We start from the raw sequence: 20,201 nt of genomic DNA, 5'->3' as shown, positions 1-20,201 counted from the left end.
GGAGGGCATTATCCTGAGTGAGGTAACCCAATCACAAAAGAACTCAAATGATATGTACTCACTGATAAGTGGATATTAGCCCAGAAACTTAGAATACCTAAGACATAAGTTACAATTTGCAAAACACATGAAACTCAAGAAGAACGAAGACCAAAGTGTGGACACTTTGCCCCTTCTTAGAATTGGGAACAAAACACCCATGAAAGGAGTTACAGGGATGGTGATTTGATAGCTTAGAAACACATAGCTTAGGAGAGAACTGAGCCCCATAGTGATTGCTTTTAAAGATTGCTTTTTCACAATCTCTTTACATGAACATGATAGGGGAAGGTTTGCTTTCTCAGCACCTACTTTTAATAGTTGTCCAATAAAGAGGTATCATTGGAAAGCCTTTGGAAAACCACAAGGAATGTTAAATAGCCCTACTTGATGCCAGTACTTTGCAGTACAACAATCATTCGAAATAATTCATAAGCAGTTTCCTCAGTCCATAATTTACCATTATATGGATGATATTTTGCTGGCTGATTCAAAGAGAGATGCCTTAGAAAATACATTTGATGAAATAGAGAATTTTGCCTTGTTGGGGATTACAAATTGCTCCTGAAAAAAAAAATACAAAGAGGAGATTCTATTAATTTTCTAGGACATAAGATAAGTCTACAAAGGATTCAACCACAAAAAATACAAACCAGGAGAGACCAATTAAGAACTCTTAATGATTTTCAGAAATTGCTGAGATATTAACTGGCTATGGCCTACAATTGGATTGACTACCTAAGAGCTAAGTAATTTATTTCAAACCTTATGAGGGAATAAAGACTTAAATAGTCAAAGAAAATTGTCAGCTGGAAAGAAGTTGGTTCTAGTAGAAAAGAAACTATAGGCTAGACATATAGATTGTATTGATCCAAAGATGGCTTGTATTTTAGTTATCTTGCCTTCTAATCATTCTCCCACAGGAATTCTTAAGCAAAGTGAAGATTATATCTTAGATTAAATATTTTTAGCACACAGAGTAAAAAAAAAAAAAAAACATATATAGAAAGGGTTTCTAAATTGTTTCTGAAAGGTAAAACGAGGCTCATCAGTTAGCAGGACTAGACCCAGCAGAAATTGTGGTTCCTTTTACTAATGCTGAGATTGCCTCATTATGGGCAGAAAATGAACGTTGGCAAAGAGCTTGCAATAACTTGGGGGGAGGTAATAACAACAAAACTCCAAGAATTTAGTTTATAAAGAAAACTAATTGGATTCTCCCTTGTGTAGTAAAAGGGACTGCAATCTCTGAGCCCTACATTTTATACTGATGATGTGATAATGTAGACAATAAGCATCAGGGGACCAACTTAATTCTTTAATTATGTTTACAAATTTTTAAAAATGTGTGAAGGTACATGTGTACCACAGAATTCCCACTTGTTTGTATGTTTAAGTGCTTTGAATGTATGTCCATGTACCACATGCTTGCAGTGCTCCCAGAAGCCAGAAGAGGGCATTGGATCCCCTGGAACTAGATTTACAGATTGTTGTGTGCTTCCTTGTAAATGCTAGGGATTGAACTCAGTTTCTTTGCAAGAACAGGCAATTCTCATAATGGCCATCTCTCCAAATCCAAGAGGAAAACTTGAGAGTGGGCCTTTACCTTCTTTCTTGTTGGGGTATGGTCTCTCTTGTTTCTGTTGTGTATCATACTCTAGGGATCAAATTCACATCAGGCTTGCACATCAAGTGTTCCCCCCACCCCACCCAACCCCATCCCCCACCCCACCCCCCACTGGCTCCATTGAATTACTCTGTAGTGCCTAGCTTTCCTCAGGTTCCCAAAGCCTTAGATGCTCTAAGCTAGCTTTCCTCCCTCTGGACTCCTGTTGGCACTCTCATCTTAGGGTTCCCAATTACTTGTCCTCTACTCCAAGCATAGTTTTTAGTATTTTGATATGATCTTTCAAGCAGTGAAGAGCTAGATTTTGCTTTGTGAGTCAATCAGGGTCCTTTTTAGTAAAACATACTTATTAATACATATAATGTAACCAAACTACCATTTAGTAAAACAACAGAACCAAAACATAACAATATATTTCAAATAATATAACCAGTATAATACTACATTCCTCAGCCATATGGTATATGTGTAGTATTTTTTTTATTTTATTTTAAGTTTCTAGTTGATCTGCTTTCTTTGCTCTTTTGATACCTATCGGATGCTTTGCACTTAGGATGGCTCCACTTCTTCAGGCCCTCTATCCTATCTCTTGTCTTCCAGCCTTTTGTTTTTTGTTTCCAGTGTTGGTGGTGCCCTCACCCTCGCCTTCTTTGCCTCTTCTCTTCCTCCTCCTGGCTCCTGCTTGTTAAGTCATTAGGGCATGAAAATTGCATATTAAGTCACTGTTCCTACTTTGATTTCAGCCTCACATCTCTACACTATAATGCCCAGTACCTCAGGGCTTCATCTCAGATTTCCCCTCAAATTCCTTCATTGGATAATCTGGAAGACTATGCAGAAAGAGCTCTGAAGACAGTTTCCCCAGGAATGTCAGCTCAGAAGTCCCTCCATCCTCTGATGTAAGTCTCCCTGCCTCCAGACTGAGTTGTTCTCTCCCCATCTCAGTTGTCTCTTCCCAGTGCACCCGCTGCCCCCCACCCCCACCATCTCTTTACCTTCTTCCTTAGTTGTCTAGGACTCTCAAACTTTCCCCTATAACCTTCCTCTTCCTATTCTTGCTCTTCAAAGGTACAGCTGTCCTTGAGTGTCCTTCCAAATTGCTGTGAGACCTTGCCCTGGATACTCAGGGGACAGGGACCTTTATAGGGTACCCATTTGACAGTGGAGAACAGTGATTCCTTGGCTGAGGACTGCTTGTTCTCACTGGACTTTCCATCTTACATCCTGAGGAGGGCTGGAGGTGGGTTGCTGCCATTGCGCAGACACTGGATCACAGGCATAAGACAATGGCTTCTTAGCAGGGAAGGAGTTAGCAAGGATAGGCAAGAACTAGACAAAGGAAAAGTGCAAGGAAACTCTTGAACATCACATATATGCTACATGGAAGAAAAGAACTGGGGAGATCAGTGGTCACTCACCTGTCTAGGAAGGACAAAACCCTAGGGCCCCTGAATACTATAGCATTTGGAATTTAAAGATTCCCAATGTGGTCGTTTTTGACATTCCCATAAAACCCCCAGTGGTTAATCTTTGGCCAACTAGCTCACTGTTGAAGACAAGGTTCCTGCTTTCTTCTCTCCCTTCTTTAATTGTCCAGGGTTAAAATAGACTGACACACCCTGCAATATACAGGGTATCTAGTGGGTTGTTTTAGCATAGCCATATGCCTAGACAAAGACTCTTGAACATTTCACTAGAGTTCTCTCTCCACTTCAAGTAAATCCAAATAGAAAGGGAAATTTCAACCCAAGAGGGTGTGCCTTGGAGTGTCTTGCCACACAGGGTTGTTCCTGTGCTATATAGCAGTTGTCTTCCTCACAGAATTCCCTGTCCGTTCACTCCATTTTGTTCCTTGCAGTCTGTTTTCAGAGACTAGCAATGTCAGGACTTCATTTGCCCATGGAAATGTGTGACCTAATCATGTCCTTCACAGGCCCAGCTCACAGAACCTTCTTTCATGTGGCAGCAAAACATACAGAACCCAGGAGCAGAGGTTGGAATTTCTCTTTTCTCCCAGGAACCACACAATGAAGAGTCTCTTCTCCAGAGTGGATTCCTCCAGTGTTTTTACCAAGGCATATTTTTAAATGTCACCTGAGCTTAAATTGAATTTGTTGCCTAGAAACATGTTTCTGCAAGTTAAAAACAAAACATCACACACACACACACACACACACACACACACCCCGAAAAAGGACATGCAAATTGAAACTTTGTGCCATGGACTACATGGTCCTGTGATACAATCCAATTGGAGAATTGAGGTTTATACACTTTCTGTACCTTAGTAGTGCTCATGCGCTCTCATCCAAGAGGAAACTCTAAGATGAAAGATGATAGCACAGCCTCCTCCCATGTCTACATAGCCTAGAATACTGCTTCAGGGACCCAGAGGACAGAGATAGCCCACATATGTGCAGCTCCCTGCTCCATGACTGTGCTAATGATCCCCAGGCCTGGGAACCTAAGGGGTACTCTGGCACATATGGCTCCAGACCCAGTGCTGTGGGTTCTAGTACCAGATCTGAGAGAGAAAGGTGAGTCCAGGAGGATGAACCAACCCATCCTTGCTCTTCCCTGGGCAGGATTCTGTCTACCCACTCCCCTAGCTTAACCCTAACAGACCTCTACACACTGCTCTGGTGTGACCCAGGCTTGGAAGAACTCTTCTGCAGTCTCAGGAAGTCCTTGGACGAGTCTTGCCAGGTGTCTCTGCCCAGCAAGAATGGAAAGATACTCCCCTTAGGTATGGAGTCATCCTCTTCCATTCACAGGCAATGTAGCTGCCACAAAGAGTGAGGAAGTGCATGCCCCTAACCATAACCCCTAGACCAAGACAGGGCAGTTGAGAGACGTTACAGAGGGGAAAGTACAAATCTAAGAGACGAGGTAGGTACAGGGAAGCTGTATCTTCAGATTGACCTGAGCCTACAGGGATCTCGAGGCATCCTCAACACTAGGTCCATGTGCCCAAGTGGTGCTCAGCCTAGGGAAAGGGAAGTCCTCCTTCACAGTGCCATCTTCCTTCAGGTAGCTCAGTCTGTAGAGGGCTACTGGTGATTACTGGTACGTCCATGACCTCAAGTCCTGTGCCCCCTTACCACCTGGACACAGGAAGATTTCAGCTGTGTGTGGAGTCACCACTCGACACACAGAATGAGCCTGATGGACTGATGCAAGCTGTAGGAGTTGGGTTTGGACAGATTGAGAGCTGGTCCTCAGGAGATGCTCATAGGACCAGGAAGAAGTAGATCCTGTTGTAGGGATGTCCAGGCAGTCTGAATAGGCCAAAGTATTCCATCACCATGGACAGCATGTACTGTGAGCAGACTGCTCATAAGGGGTGGAGAATGGACTGTGGATATGGAACAAAATATCTCAACGAACCCTGGGACCTTCCCTATCCCTTTGCCATGTCATCAATTTCACACATAAGAGACTTACTGAGGGGTCTAGAAGCCTTGCGGCTGTGAGGAAGGAGTTCAGGGACAGTAAAGATGGGCAGTGTGCCCTCCCAGGAGATCCATTACTGGACATTTCTTTTCTCCTGTATCTAGGAATTACTCCTTAGACCCATCCTCCCTCTCTGGTATTGCAGGTGCCTCTCAGTCAGTCCGAGGAAAATATCAGCTGCCAGGATGAAACTCTGGATAAACAAGAAAATCCCAGTTACTGCCCCAAGGATCACGAAGCCTTCTGCAGGCTACACAAAGGAAGGGAAGCTGAAGGAGCTCAGTGGTCACATGTGGGCTTTCCTCTCCGTGGATTCTTCGGCAGGTCAGAGTGGCAGCTGTTTCTGGAGTGAAGCAGCCGCCACCCTGCAGGAGGCCCTCAGCCCAGTATCACAAACCCATGCTTGCTTCTCTCATTGGCACACGCCTGCTGGGTGTTAAATCTGTTAAATGTCCTTGTTGTAGATCCTTTAATGTGGTAAATGGTGGGATTTGATCTGTTTCTCTGTGGTTTCCAATGTTTAATACACTTTCCTCAACTTAAGAACCTGGCTTTTGTCCTTTTGACTCTATGGTACCACATTCTGTCAGTTCACCATGTGACCATGCATGGCTCTTCTCTATGTTTTGACTGATGCTCTGGCAGGGATGGAGTCTTCTTGGCCAACTGTTCACAGTATCACCCCCTGCCCCTCACTGCTTTCTTGCATCTTCTCATTGCCTGCATTAGTGACTGTTTTCCTCTGCACAGGAGCTCCTTGCTTTAGAGTTGCTTTCGGGAAGCATAGACTTTATGCGAAGACCGGAGAAGTAGGAACCTTTATAGTCTTCACCACTTGCCTTCAACTCTGTTACTGGGGGGAGCAGTGAATGGGTCTGCCTGTGGAGAGGTGGCTTGCTGTAATTTGTCAGCCTATTGACACACAAAGGGAGACTCCTTACACCTTGCAGAGCTGGTGGTCCTTGAATCTGTGCCATCTGGGTTTATTCTGAAGCCTGGAGGAGGGTTCCTCAGTTTTGAGAGCTGGCCCTAGGCATTTCCCCAGCTCACAAAACACACCCAGAAGCCCACAAAGGGCTTCTTGGTCCTCAGAGCAGTAACTAGGATTTCTCTTCTTGTTTATCCAAAGTTTCACCCCAGTGTATGCTCCACAGTCAACATGCTCCCCTTCTGCCTCCTGGAGAACTTCAGCTCAGAAGCCTCAGTTATGGCTTCAGAGGCCTGCAGGCCACTCTCCTGGAAAGCTGCAGAAACAAAACCTGATAAGTAACTTACTTCCTGGCCACTACTCTGAAACGCAGACATCACCTCATAAAGACAAGGTGACAAGAAGTCACTCAGCTGTCACTGGGCCTTCAGGGACAAGGGAGTTCAGGGGTGATAGAGTATGCATACTTCCCTTGAAGTAAGCATACCAACTTGCTTTGCCTCTGACCCCTCTTCCTCTTGGTTCTCTCCTCATGGGCAGCCTGTGCAGAAGCATCACTAGAGCTGACCTGAGGAGTTGCAGGGAGAGAAGACCCCATGTGACCATGGACGAGACCTACCTGGGCAAAGGTTCCTATTTTCTAAAACTTGGTGAGGAATTTGTATATGAATTCTGAGGATATGAAAGGAATGGTCAATGTCTCTCCCTCCCCAGCTCCCTACCCCTACACACACTTGTACTTATCTACAGAAGAGGCTGGGAACTCTGTTACTATATACTATTCTTTGTCAAATATATGTTTCTCTCTGGTTCTGCTCTCCATGGATTATTCTGCCTGCAGGATGGCCTCTGTGGAGAGGCATACACAAATGTTGGGCTTCTCTCTGTCATAACTACAAAGGTGAACAAGGGATTGTCCTCCTGGCACATCAGGATGCCCCTGGCAGTGCCCTCCAGAACTTGACTTTAAGAGTTGAGTTGGTGGTGAGAGGAAGCTTGGCTTCTGCTCCTCATTCACCTGGTCACCAATGGTGAAGAGAACTAGGAACACACTTTCCATGGGCACTTGCTTCTTCCAACCCTTCTTTGTTGGTTCTCATGCTTTGGCGCCATCTCTGAGGCAACTGGTGTGGACATAAAAGAATCCTGTCTTCTCTTGGTCATCTCAGAACAGCTAAGGGATTCAGCCTGATTCTAACCAGGCTCTTTCTGCTTAACCTGCTTCCTGGAGAAAAAGTAATAGTAGTTACAGTTTCCCTCCCTCCCTCCCTCCCTCCCTCCCTCCCTCCCTCCCATGAGCCAAAGGTGGCTTTTGATTGCTGGACTTCAATACTTTGATAGGTGGACGTTAGTAGTCAGCCTCAGGAAAAGGAAGTGGCAAAGTAAGGGAATAGACCTTGGGGGCTAGCTTTAGGAATGTAACCTAACAGGTTTTAGCAAGGCAGAGGGAATGGGGGAGAAGGATAATGCCTGCCAGAGCCATGCTCACTCCCCACACTTGAGCTGGCAGAGTCTCTTCACTGACGACATACAATTCCACCAGAACTCGCTCTCTGGTTTATTGAAGAAACCCACTCCAGGAATGGGCTATGGGCAGCAGGGGCAAAGGTGGCATCTCCTTTGAACCCTCAAGCGATCTTCTCCCATTCCCATAAAACTTTTATATTTTGCTATAAAGATTCGCATGCATTTGTAAGAAGTGACCCAGAGAGCTTATCTGTCCTCTCTCTGTATTTTCCATTTTGGACACGTTTATAACTATAGCACCCTGTCCTGAAGAAATGAAGATTTCGTTGCTCTGTCTGCATTTCCAGAGCGAGGATTGGTGGGATTCCAAGTCCTGAGCATGAGTCAGGACCTCACCATGATGGCCTCGGGTGGCAGGGCTAGTCACACCACCCTCACATCTCCAGTTCCACCTCTCCTCATGATGCTTGAACTGTTTCTCCTTCTTCCTATTTCTCCACTACATATTTGCACATCATAGTGACTCCCCCTGCCCATAGTGGCATCCACCCATGCTGCCTTAGGGCAGGTGATTTTTTTTTAATTCTCTCTCTTCTCTCTCTCTCTCTCTCTCCCCCTCTCCCTCTCTCCTTAGTTGTGTTATTTCCTTTTTTTGAATTTCTTTTATATCCTGGTTGATCCTGTCAGATGTACACTGGGCCAAGACTTTCTCCCCCCAGCAGGCTGTCTTTTCACTTGGCCTTTTCTATATAGAGCTCTGTAGCATCACGAGCTCACAGTCATTGTTGGCCTTCTTTCCTGGGCTACTGGAACTGTTTGGGAACTCCTCCCCTATGTCCGTGTCCTGCAATGTTTTCCCTGATTTTACCCCTGACAGTTTCACAGTTTCAGGTCTTATGCTACAGATTTGGAGTTGACTCTGGTGCAGGGCGAAACATAGGCTCTTGTCTCATTCTTCTTTGTGTAGTGACTGGTTTTCCAGCTCCATCTGTCATGTGTCTGTCTTTTCTCCCATGTGTCTTTTTGGCATATGGGTCAAAAAATACAGAGGCTAGAGTTGTGTGTCCTTTCACTTTGGCCATTGATTTCATCATCTAGCTTCTTGTTGGGGGCAGGGGAGATGGCAGGGGTGGGCAAGAGCTACAAGGAGAGAGAGTGTGTTGTTAGGATAGAAAAGGTAAATTTCTGCATATCACACACAAAGTTTATGGTGGAAAATGCTATGGAAGCTTAGGGTTACTTCTCACTGTTCCAAGTGATGAACCCAGAGTAGCCATGACTACTGATGCCATATCTTGAGATCCTTGTGTGTGTGTGTGTGTGTGTGTGTGTGTGTTGAGTTTTACTCTTCTAGGAAAGTCCAGGGAATAAGACAAAACTTCTGCTAAACTGGGTTTCTCCTATAACTCGGGGTTCCTGATTTCATCTTTCCCCTCCTCTCTCCACCCACTGGGACAGATGAGTTTCAGTCACACCCTGCAGCATGGTAGGATAGCTAGTGGGCTATTTTAGCACAACCGTATGACAGGACAAAGAGACCCTTAAACATCTCACTAGACTTCTCTCTCCACTTCGAGTAAATCCAAATAGAAAGAGAAATTTCAACCCAAGAGGGAGTTGAAGTGCCTTAGAGTGTAATGGCAGACAGGGTTGTTTCCTGTGCTATATAGCGGTTGTCTTCCTCACAGAATTCCCTGCCTGCTTACTCCTTTTTGTTCCCTGCAATCTCACTATTTTCAGAGACTAGCGCTAGATATGAGGACATCATTTGACATGGGACCTGATCATGTGATCTGATCATGTTCTCCACGGGACCAGTTCACAGAACCTTTCTTTATGCGGGTGTGAAACATACAAAACCGGAGGTTTGGAATTTCTCTTCTCTCCCAAGAGCCACACAATGAAGTCTCTTCACCAGAGTGGATTCCTCCAGTATTTTTCATCTAACTATATTTTAAAATGTCACCTGAGCTCAGACTGGAGTTGTTGCCTTAACAATGTAAGTTTAAATTTTTTTTCTGTGAGTTAAAAATAAAACACAACAACAATAAAAGGCTTAAAATAACAACAATAAAAGGATTAAAACCTTGTGTCACAGATTTCGTAGTTCTGTGACACAATCTGGCTGGAGAATTAAGGTATACTTTCTGTATCTCAGCAGTGCTTATATGTCTCCTCTCATGTCTACACAGCCCAGAATACTGCTTCAGGAACCCAGAGGACAGAGCTAGTCCATGCATGTGGAGCCGAGCCCCTGGCTAGGACCTCCACTCACCTGGCTCATGTGCAGCCCCATGCTCCACGACCCTGCTGATGGTCCCCAGGCCTGGGAACCTAAGGGGTGCCCTGGCGCACCCGGCTCCAGACCCAGTGCTGTGGGTTCTGGTTCTGGATCTGAGAGGGAAATGAGGTGAGTCTAGGAGGATGAACCCATCCATGGTCTTCCCTGGGCAGGACCCTGTCTACCCACTCCACTAGCAGAACCCTGGCAGACCTCTGCACACTGATCTGGTGTGACCCAGGCTTGGTAATCCATGGCTAGGATGAAATCCTTCTGCAGCTTCAGGAAATCCTTGTATAAGCCTTGCCAGGTGTCTCTGCCCAGCAAGAATTGGAAGATGCTCCTCTTGGATATGGGGTCATCCTCTTCCATGTCACAGGCGATGTAGCTGCCACAGGGAGGGGGAAACACATATCCCTAACTGTGACAGTTGGACTCAGGCAGAGCTGGCGGGAACACACAGTTGAGAGGGAGGGTAGGGAAGCAGTCTGTGCAGGTTGGCCTTGGTCTAGACCATCCTCAGGGCATCCTGGACACAGAGCCCGTTTACTTCTCAGCTCAGGAAAAGCAAACATAGTTCTTTCTTCCCAACTTCTCAACTTCCTTCAACTTCTCAACTTTCAGGACTCTCTCCTTCCTCCCCTACCTGATCCCTTGAAAGTTTCAACTACTCTGGTTTGAGGGTCACCACTTGGTCCTGATGGATTGATGGAAGCTGTGTGAGTTAGGGTTTGGACAGATTGAGAACTGGTCCCCAGGAGATGCTCACAGGGCCAGGAAGAAGTAGATCCTGTTGTAGAGATGTCCAGGAAGCCCAACTCGACCAAAATACTCCACCACCATAGACAGCAGGTACTGTGTAGAGAGACAGGTGAGAGGAGGCAGGTGGTAGACAAGAGGACAAGAAATCTCAGTGGGGCCTAGACCTTCTGCATCCCACTGCCACGCCCAATGATACACAGAATGAGGGGCTGGAGTACACTTGCTTTGCGGATATGAGCTGATTGGAAAACCAGGAAGGAATTGGGGGAATATAATAACAATGGGTAGTAGCAGACTTGGGTTATCTTGGGCTCCCACCCTTTAATATTGTCTGCCTGTCCTTTAAGGACTGTGACTGTAGAATGTCTGAGGCTGCAGGTACCTTGTCAGATACCCTGAAGAAAATGTCCGCTGCCAAGAAATTCTGGACCACAGGATCCTCTGTAAAGGAAGCAAGAATGAGAGGGACTTGGAGCTCCCATCTGGTGGGCCAAGGGTATAATTGTGGGGCCCCTTTTCCCAGGGGTATGTTTCAGGAGTAATCTGTGGCCTCCAGACTTCTCCCCCTGAGCTGGCTCCTTAGAGGAAATGGGACCTCTCTTAAGGTTATAACATTTATTTCAAAAGCATAGTTTGTCCCTGTCATTGACATACCATGTTGTTTTTGTGTATTGAATTTTGCTGTTGATTCTTGAGCTTGCTCAGTGAAGACATTTGGTACTTTTCCTCATTGAAGGGATTTGACATAGCTCTCAATGTTAAATTTTACTACAACAACTCAGATGTGACCTTAGCTCTCTAGGAATGCACAGCCTGTCCATTCACTATATTGGGACTGTATCAAGATCCCCTGTCTATATGATGACTGAGTCCTTGGGCAGAGAAGCAGAGTTCATAGCTCCATGCTTACAGCCTCTCCCTTCTTCCCTGGGTGGTCTCTCTCCCTGAGATAGTGACCAACTTTGCCTCTCCACTGGAGCTCATCTCTGCTTAGAGTTCCTTCCTGAAGTCACCCTTTTCTGGTGGAGACCTGTGCTTGTAGTGTCCTATGAGTGCTTCACCAGTTGCCTAGGCAACTAGCACTTGTACAGTGTATGTCTTCTGTAATTTCCCTGACCCTCAGAAGGGCACTGTCTGATAGAGCATTCTCAAGTGGTTAAACCATTCCATTCTTCTGCCAAACAACATGATTCTTTAGGGCCACATGTAAGTATTGGACACTGTCATCCAACAGGGTACCTGGCAGTCACATGGAGGAACTGAACACTGGAATGCAGTGGAAGAGGCTGAGGAGCTGAATGGATATGCTTTAATTCATTTAAAAAGGCGTAAATAACTGACTATGGCTGGTAGATGCTCTACCAGGTAGTATACCTGGAAGTTGTTCCCAACCCGCTACACTTGATCCCAGATCTATGGCCTCATATCACCTTGGAGAGACTTTCTGTGCCTTTCTGGTTTCATAGAGCTCTCCTGTCATTATCCTTGCCCATCTCTAGGTGCTGTGGCCATCTGAAGCTCTCTTATGGCATGAACAAGAGCTGATAGCAACTTTATTTTGTAAATGTTTGGGTGCTAGAGCATCACAAAAGCCAGATCAGTAATGTTTTCTGTTTTCTTCTCTCCAAGGATTCGTCACAGAAACAAAATACCTCCACATAACCCTGGGGCCCTTTATCCGTGTTACCTGGGGGCCCAAGTGTACTCTGGGGAGCACTCTGGGGGGGTTGGAACCATTGCTCCCTACACTCAATGTTCAGTTTTGAGTGTTGGCCCCAAGTATCTAATCCTCAGTTCAGAGGACCCACCCAGAAGTCGGTAGAAGGCTTCGAGGTCCTCAGGGCGGTAGCTGGGTCTTCTCTTCTTGTTCAGTATGAGTTTCATCCCCTCTATACGGTTCACAGTCCATATGCTCCTTTTCTTCCCCTTCCTGGGGAACTTGAGCTCTGAGGTGGCTCCAGGGGCAGCTTCAGGGGTGGCTGTGCTAGAGACCAGCACGCTGCCCTCTTGGGTAGCTGTGGGAATAAGAGCTTCTCAGTATAACCATGGATGTGGCCATGCTGAGAACACTGGCAACCTCCTGACCACTGCTCAGGAATCTGTCACTTCTCGAGGACTAAGTGACGGTAGTAACTTGGCTGTGACTGGCTCTTCATGCAGGGACAAGAATGGACATATACCTGCTTTAACATCCACAAGTGTCCTTGTCTTGTGAACCCTCTTCCTTTTGGTTTGCTGCACAGGGACATCCCCTGCCGAGGCATCACTGGAGGCAAGAGTGACACAGACTCCTGGATCTGCAGGAAGAGACCTCACATGACCACAAGAAGACAACCTGGATATGGTTGGGTCCTTCCCTTCTCAGAATTCCATGTGACATCTAGAAACATCTGGGAGAAATGGCTTTCACTTATCTACACATTACACTAGACATTGAGTTACAATGAAATATTCTTTGTCAAGCTCCAGCTGTTCTCTGGTGCCTCTTTCTGTGGATCATTCTGCCTGCAAGACACCCCAGGGAGACAAATGAATTTGCTGATCTTTTATCTACCATAGCTACAAAAGTGAAGAATAAAGTTGATGTCCTAGATCATCAGGACACCCCTTGCTCTGGCCTTATGGAACTTGATTTAGAAGAGTTTGGGAAGAGGGAGGAACTAGGCACAGTGGTATGCTGTTTCAAGTTGCATTCATACTTGGACAAGAATGTCAAGGGGCAGACACCTACCCATCTTGATATTGTCCAGTTTTCTTTTTCTTTGGCCCCTTTTCCTCTTGGATCTCTGCTCAGGGACATCCCCTGCAGAGCCATCACTGGAAGCCAGAATGCTGCTGACCTGTGGAGCTGCAGGCACAAAAGACCCCACATGACCATGAGAGGCACCCACTTGGCCAATGCTGGGCTCTCCCCTTCTCAAGCCTAGTGAGGAATTTACATGTAACACCTGAAGACAGTAAGAGGAATGCTTCCCCCACCAGGTATATGCTTATCTACAAAGGTGGCTTCGAGCTGAGTTCCTATGCACCTTTTTTTGCCAAGCAAACACTGTCCACTGGCACCTGTTTCCCTGAATCATTCTGCTTGCAGGACTTTGGGGAGACAGGTGACATCTCGGATCTTCTGTCTGAAGAAGCTACAAAAAGTGAACAAGAAGTGACCTCCTTGCTCAGCAGGACAGCCCTTGTCATGCCCCTGCAGAACTTGACTCAGAATAGTTGGGGAAGAGGGAGGGGCTGTACTGTCCCACCCTGCGTTCTTCTGGGGACCAGGGGCGAAAGCGCCAAAGGGTGACACACACCTATCGTTGCTTTCACAGGCACTTTTTTCTTTTGACCTTTTGTTGGCTTCTGAAGCCTTGGTGTGGTATCTGAGGCAACTGGTGTGGACATAATGGAATCCTGTTGTCTTTGGTTTTCCCAACCAAGGAGACAGCCCCGCTTGATTCCAACTCCAGGCTATCTCTGTGTAGTCTTCTTTTACTAAAACAAAAGAATAATAAAAAAGTTGCAGTGGTTAAATAGTTAATGGTAGCTGAAAGTTTTTTTTTTTTTTTTTTTTTTTCTTTTCTTTTGAGGTAATGGGACTTGAACGTAGGACTTCACACATGCCGGGGAAGCGCTTCACCATGGAGCTCCACACCATCATTCCTGATTATTTTTTGTAATTAAAAAAAAAAAAATCTATTTTATGGATGAGTGCTCTATCTGTATATACACCTGTGTGCCAGAAGAGGGCATCAGATTCCTTTATAGATGGTTGTGAGTCACCATGTGGTTGCTGGGAATTGAACTCAGGACCTCTGAGTGCTCTTAACCACCGAGCCATCTCTCTAGCTGCTGTTTTTGATTTGTTAGGAAACTAGAATTTAACCTGTGCATAAAGAAGACCTCGTACAGTCCTTGTAATCTGTGAATAAGAACTGTAATCCACCTGCTTTACACATGAGAAGGTGGACTTGTGTAGAGTGTGTCCCCTGACTGTGGCTAGGCCACCATGGGTTTGCCAATGGGAAGAATGGCTATTGCCAGTCATGTTTCCAGTTGGGTCAGTATGGATGATTCTACACACCTGTTTTCTTTGATATTACCTCTTTACATATGTCTATGAGCCATTATAAATTCACAGGCAATTAAATCTTGTTAAAAATACAGCCCAAGTGGTCCACACTGTCCTCCTTGTGGCTCCTTCTCAAGGGCAGTCATTGGTGGACAAGATTCCTCTTGACTGTCCCCCTCCCTGTTTTCACTCTTTCCCCTTTAGCTCACATTACCTTTTGTTTTGTTTCCCCTAATCTAAAACCTGATTCCATTCCCACTGTATCACCAGTTGTCCATCCTGAGACTCCAGTGGGTCCCTGACATACGCCAAGACTCTCTCTCTGAAGAAACACAGCGCAGCACCTGATACTCAGCCTAGCACAGCATTGGGTGACGCCTGTGTGAGCACCTGCTCTGCTCTCTCAAGCTCTAGGCCTTCCAGGCACATTCAGAGTGTACCCAGAGCTCCGTCTCACAACTGTGAGGAGGGCGGTGATAGTAGCTAAATGAGCTCAAACATTCTGAAGGTCCTGTTGACATCACACCATTCCGTCAGAACCTGCTCTCTAGTCTGTTAAAGAAATGCACCCGAGAAACAGGCCATAGGCATCCAGGGTAAAAAAGATGCATGCCTGTCTCCTCTGGACAATCAAGTGATCTTCTCTTGTCCCCCTGATAAATTCTTTTTAGGCTTCACCTTGTACCTAAATCACACTGTCTAAGAATACAAATGAAACTGTGTTCCTGAAAGAGTAGATTCAGAGCACACAAGCATTGACCCCTTCATCCATAGTACAAAGCTGTGTGCACAGTTTACTTTGCTGTTTGGGTTTGGTTCCTATCAGAATACAATCAAATCATCTTTCAAATCTTATATGTTGATACTAAGATTGGTATGCAGATTCAGAACTTATACCTAGAGATTGATACATCACTTTCTCCAAATGATCTTCTTGTGAGAACAACCTACATAACCAGTTCAGTACCCCAGGGAGGTGGAGATTGGTAAGTCACCAGCCTTACTTGGGTTTTTCAAATGGACAAGTTCATGCTTATGTGTCTGTATTTCCTTCTGTGCAGCTGTATGTCTTGTGTGTGTGTGTGTGTTGTGATCTTTATTAAGATGTACACAATTCTATGTCAAGGTGCCATCGTGGTTCTCAAAGGATTCTGTTTCCCCAACATCCCTGACAACCATTAATTTCATCTGTCTATAAAAGTGAGGACATGACTGCTCCAAGGTATGGTTGAGTGAGATGTCTTAATTGTAGATTGGAGAGAGAGTACAGCCAGAGGCACCCAGAATAGTCCATGGTTCTTTCTTTCTTTCTATTTATTTATTTATTTATTTATTTATTTATTTATTTATTTTTATTAATTAATTTATTTATTCATTTTATATCCCAATCGCTATCCCCTCCATTCCAGTCTCTCCCTCACAAGAGTCCCTCCCCCAGCCCCCCTCTCCTTCTGTTCTGAGAGGATGTCCCCCATCCCCCTACCCTGACACATTAAATCTCAATAGGGTTAGGTGCATGTGGGGAGCTTTGGGGGCCGCTTGGCAGGAATCTGACTTTGGCCAAGGCCTTGACATTAGGCCATGACAAGGAAGTTAAATACTCAGGCAGGAATCAAATTTTAGGCCAGAACAGGGAAGTAAGTTCAGGCAGGAATCTTAATTTTAGGGTGGAACAAAAGAAGTAGGCTTCAGGCAAGAATCTGATTTTTGTGCTTGGACAAGGAAGTAGGCTCTGAGATTTTGGGTCATCCTGACAGACCCTTAGAAACAGTGATCCTGGGAGTGATCACTGAGATCACAGGACTTTGCTTATTGCCTTGCTTGTTCCTTGACTATCTGTGTTTATTGTACTCTTTGCCCTTTTTGTTTGCATGTAATTAAAATGGTATAAAAGTGGATTGGGAAAAAATAAGCCTGCTTTCAGTCTCAGAATAGACTGAGGCCATGCTGTAGTTTTATCTAATTGTCTCTTTCTTTTCAGGCCTCTATTCTGGCGCAGGGGAACCTGTTGACTGACTGAGCAGGCTTGGTCAGGTGCATTCTCTCCCACTGATGCCAGACAAGACAGACCCATAGGAGATGGGTTCCACAGACAGGCAACAACTTTAGGTACAGCTCCTGCTCCAGTTGAGGGAAGACCTACATGGAGACTGAACTGCTTACATATGTGCCAGGGAGTCTTGGTCCAGCCCATGTATGCTCTGTGGTGGTTGGTAGCTAAGTCTCTGAGAGCCCCCAAGGGTCCAGGTTAGTTGACTCTGTTATTCTTCCTGTGAAGGAAAGTATTCCCTTCAGGGTCTTCAATCCTTCCCTCAGCTCTTCCATAAGAGTCCTCCACCTCCATGAGTTGTTTGGCTGTGTGTCTTTGGCATGTCCTAGAGATTCCCTCCACCCCCCCACAACCCTCCCCCCTAAACCTCTCTCCTTATACCTTATCCTGCCCTTCATTCTCCTCCCATTCCTGCTCCCACCCAGTTCCTTCCTTCCCTCCCTCTGCTTCCTATGACTATTTATTCCCCCTTCTAAGTGAGAGTCAAGCATCCTCTCTTGGGTCTTCATTGTTTAGCTTCTTTGGGTCTGTGGAGTGCATCATGGGTATCTTGTATTTTATGACCAATATCCACTTATAAGTGGGTTGATGTTACCTCACTCAGGATGATATTTTTTTAGTTCCATTTGCCTCCAAAATTCATGATGTCTTTGTTTTTGATAACTAATATTCCATTGTGTAAATAAACCACATTAGGAATCCAACTTCATATGGAAAACCAAAAAACTCAGGATAGCTAAAATATCCTGAACAATAAAAGAACATCTGGAGGAATCACCATCCCTGATCTCAAACTATACTACAGAGCAATAGTGATAAAACAAAACAAAACAAAACAACAACAACAACAAAAAAACAAACAAACCCCACAACTGCATGGTATTGGTGTAGAATTGAAGAGCCAGAAACAAACCCATATACCTATGAACACTTGATTTTTGACAAAGCAGCCAAGACCATACAATGAAAAAAAGAAGACATCTTCAACAAATGGTGCTAGTCTAATGGATGTCTATATGCAGAAGAATGTAAATAGACCCATATTTATCACCCTGCACAAAACTCAAGTGCAAGTGGATCAAAGACCTCAATGTAAAGGCAGATACACTAAATCTAATTGAAGAGAAACTGGGAAATAGCCTTGAACTCGTTGGTACAGGAGACAATTTCCTGAACAGAACACCAATGGCTAAGGCTCTAAGATCAACAATTGATAAATGAGACCTCATGATACTGAAAAGCTTCTATAAGGCAAAGGACACCATTAATAGGACAAAATGACAGCCTACAGATTGTGAGAGGATCTTCACCAACTCTACAACTGACAGAGAGCCAATATCTAAAATACATAAAGAACTCAAGAAGTTAGACTCCAACAAACCAGATAACCCAGTTTAAAAGATGGGATATGGATTTCAAATCCACAAGCCGCTGACCAAACCCTGCACTCCGTTGTATACTGGTGTTCAGTGCTGATGTACCCTGTCACTGCCATGCCCAACAGAAAGGCTGAAGGGGATGCTAAAGGAGACAAAACCAAGGTGAAGGACAAGCCACAAAGAAGATCTGCAAGGTTGTCTGCTAATCCTGTTCCTCCAAAGCCAGAGCCCAAGGCTAAAATGCCCCCCCCTCCCACAAAGAAGGGAGAGAAGGTACCCAAGGGGAAGAAGGGGAAAGCCGATGCCGGTAAGGATGCGAATAATCCTGCAGAAAATGGAGATGCCAAAACAGACCAGGCACAGAAAGCTGAAGGTGCTAGAGATGCCAAGTAATGTGTGTGCATTTTTGATAACTGTGCACTTCTGGTGACTGTACCATTTGAAATACTATTTTTTTATCAAGTTTTATAAAAATGCAGAATTTTGTTTTACTTTTTTTTTTAAAGCTAATTGTTAGCACACAAAACACTTCACTGTTGGGGGTGGGAGGGAGGATCATGTGTTACTAACAAAATATCTCCCAAGCTGAATTGAAAACAGAAACCTCTTTCCCTGATAATTTTGAAAGGCTCCCGTTGACTCCCAGGAGAGACATCCTGGTCTTGATATAGGTGGCCACCAAGGCACAAAATACCTTGTGGTCTGGCAAATCTCTAAATTTATTTTTATAGCCCTCTTCCCCCTGTACCATCGACATAGACTTCATTCCCTTAAAACCAGAGACCTGTTGGAACCTGGCCCCCAAAATTGGTTTTCCAGTCTATTGGGCGCCGTGGACTTTGCAGTTACTTCATTGAGTATTCTCAGAAGAGCACTGGTTCCTTTGATAAAAGACTGTGGATCTTCAGATTGATAATTCTGCCTGAAAGTCAGGGTCGGCTTGTGAAAAGTTGTTAAACAACATCCTTAATGTGAAATGTCATATAGAAACATAGTTTTCACGGTCAAAATGACCAGACCAAGTCTGCAGCTGCCAAAACAAGATTAGCAGTTCTCAAAAAATTCTCCTGCCCTTCCCCACAATAAATTCTGAGAAAAACCACAGACTGCCCTGACCTTGCCACCAGAATTCCCTGCGACATTAATAGGTGAGCAATGAGTTTAAAACATACAGCTGCTTTGCTGACCAATCACAGTACAGTTATTCAACCCTCCATAAAAAGTATAAAAAGAACTGTGTTTTTTGAGCTTGGGGTTGACTCTCCCTGTGAGGTTGATCAACCCCACGCATGTTGGAACAATAAACTTCTTGCCATTGCAATGATCTGTCATCAACTTGTGTTTTGGGGGGTTGCACACCCAGGGTAAGGCTTCTGGAGGTCTTACGCTGGGGGGCTCAGCCAGGATTGCACTCCCCCAGACCCACAATTGGCGAAGAGATCGGAGGTATGCTTGAGCAGGTCTGTGTTACTTTCTGTTTCATGTTGTCCATGCCTGCTGTCTGTATTTGTCGTTTATAAGGTTGTTTTGGTCCCAGGAGGGGACCTACTGGTCTCAGGTTTCTGGGGTCTTGGGAGAGACCCATCTGGGTGATCATTGTGATGGGTAGACATGCCGGGATGTCACAGGCCACTGGAAACTGGAGGACACTCCAGAATCCTGCTGGGAGGTTGGATTAGAGGCAGTACTTCTCTACCCAGAGGTAGTTAGGATTCAGCTACTGCATGGTAGGAATAGTATCAGGTTTCTGTGGGAGTCACGTCTAGGACTCCTGTGTTGGTCTTGTTTGTCTTAGTTACTTTCTGTGGTATTACTTTGACGTTTTATCTGGACAAAACAATGGGACAGAAGACTTCTACTCCCTTGACTATTACCATTGGCCACTGGACGGACATAAAAACGAGGACACACAATTTGTCTGTTGAAGTTAAAAAGGGAAAGTGGCAGACTCTATGTGCTTCAGAGTGGCCCTCCTTTCAGACTGGATGGCCACCCGAGGCCTCCTTCTTTTCAGATAAAATAAAAGAGGTTAAAGAGAAGATTTTCCTGGAACTCGGGGGACACCCTGACCAGTTTCCTTATATTGTTGTCTGGGAATATTTGGTCCTGTCACTCCCTTCGTGGGTTCACTCTTTTGTTTCACTTTCAGACCCAG

At 45.1% G+C, this 20,201-nt stretch overlaps 1 protein-coding gene and 1 pseudogene across 1 annotated transcript; one reads left to right on the top strand and one right to left on the bottom strand.

The window, feature by feature from the left end:
- Window positions 1–5,257: 5,257 nt before the first annotated feature.
- LOC110290290 (speedy protein E4-like) lies at window positions 5,258–15,062 on the bottom strand. Its single transcript, XM_021156818.1, has 11 exons — window positions 14,832–15,062; window positions 13,860–14,040; window positions 13,587–13,694; window positions 13,289–13,405; window positions 12,738–12,854; window positions 12,366–12,572; window positions 10,940–10,998; window positions 10,565–10,650; window positions 10,009–10,183; window positions 9,790–9,908; window positions 5,258–5,312 (listed from the first exon to the last, which is right to left on the bottom strand). Exons 2-10 carry the CDS (start codon window positions 13,948–13,950, stop codon window positions 9,849–9,851), a joined length of 1,020 nt encoding a protein of 339 aa, XP_021012477.1. The 5' UTR covers window positions 13,951–14,040; window positions 14,832–15,062; the 3' UTR covers window positions 5,258–5,312; window positions 9,790–9,848.
- A 3,098-nt stretch (window positions 15,063–18,160) lies between these two features.
- Window positions 18,161–18,439, top strand: LOC110290393 (annotated as a pseudogene).
- Window positions 18,440–20,201: the final 1,762 nt, after the last annotated feature.

This window comes from Mus caroli, chromosome 2 (assembly GCF_900094665.2).
Source record: "Mus caroli chromosome 2, CAROLI_EIJ_v1.1, whole genome shotgun sequence".
Taxonomy (NCBI): Eukaryota; Metazoa; Chordata; class Mammalia; order Rodentia; family Muridae; genus Mus; species Mus caroli.
The sequence above is the reverse complement of the archived record's forward strand: the minus strand, read 5'-3'. Positions and strand labels throughout refer to the sequence as shown.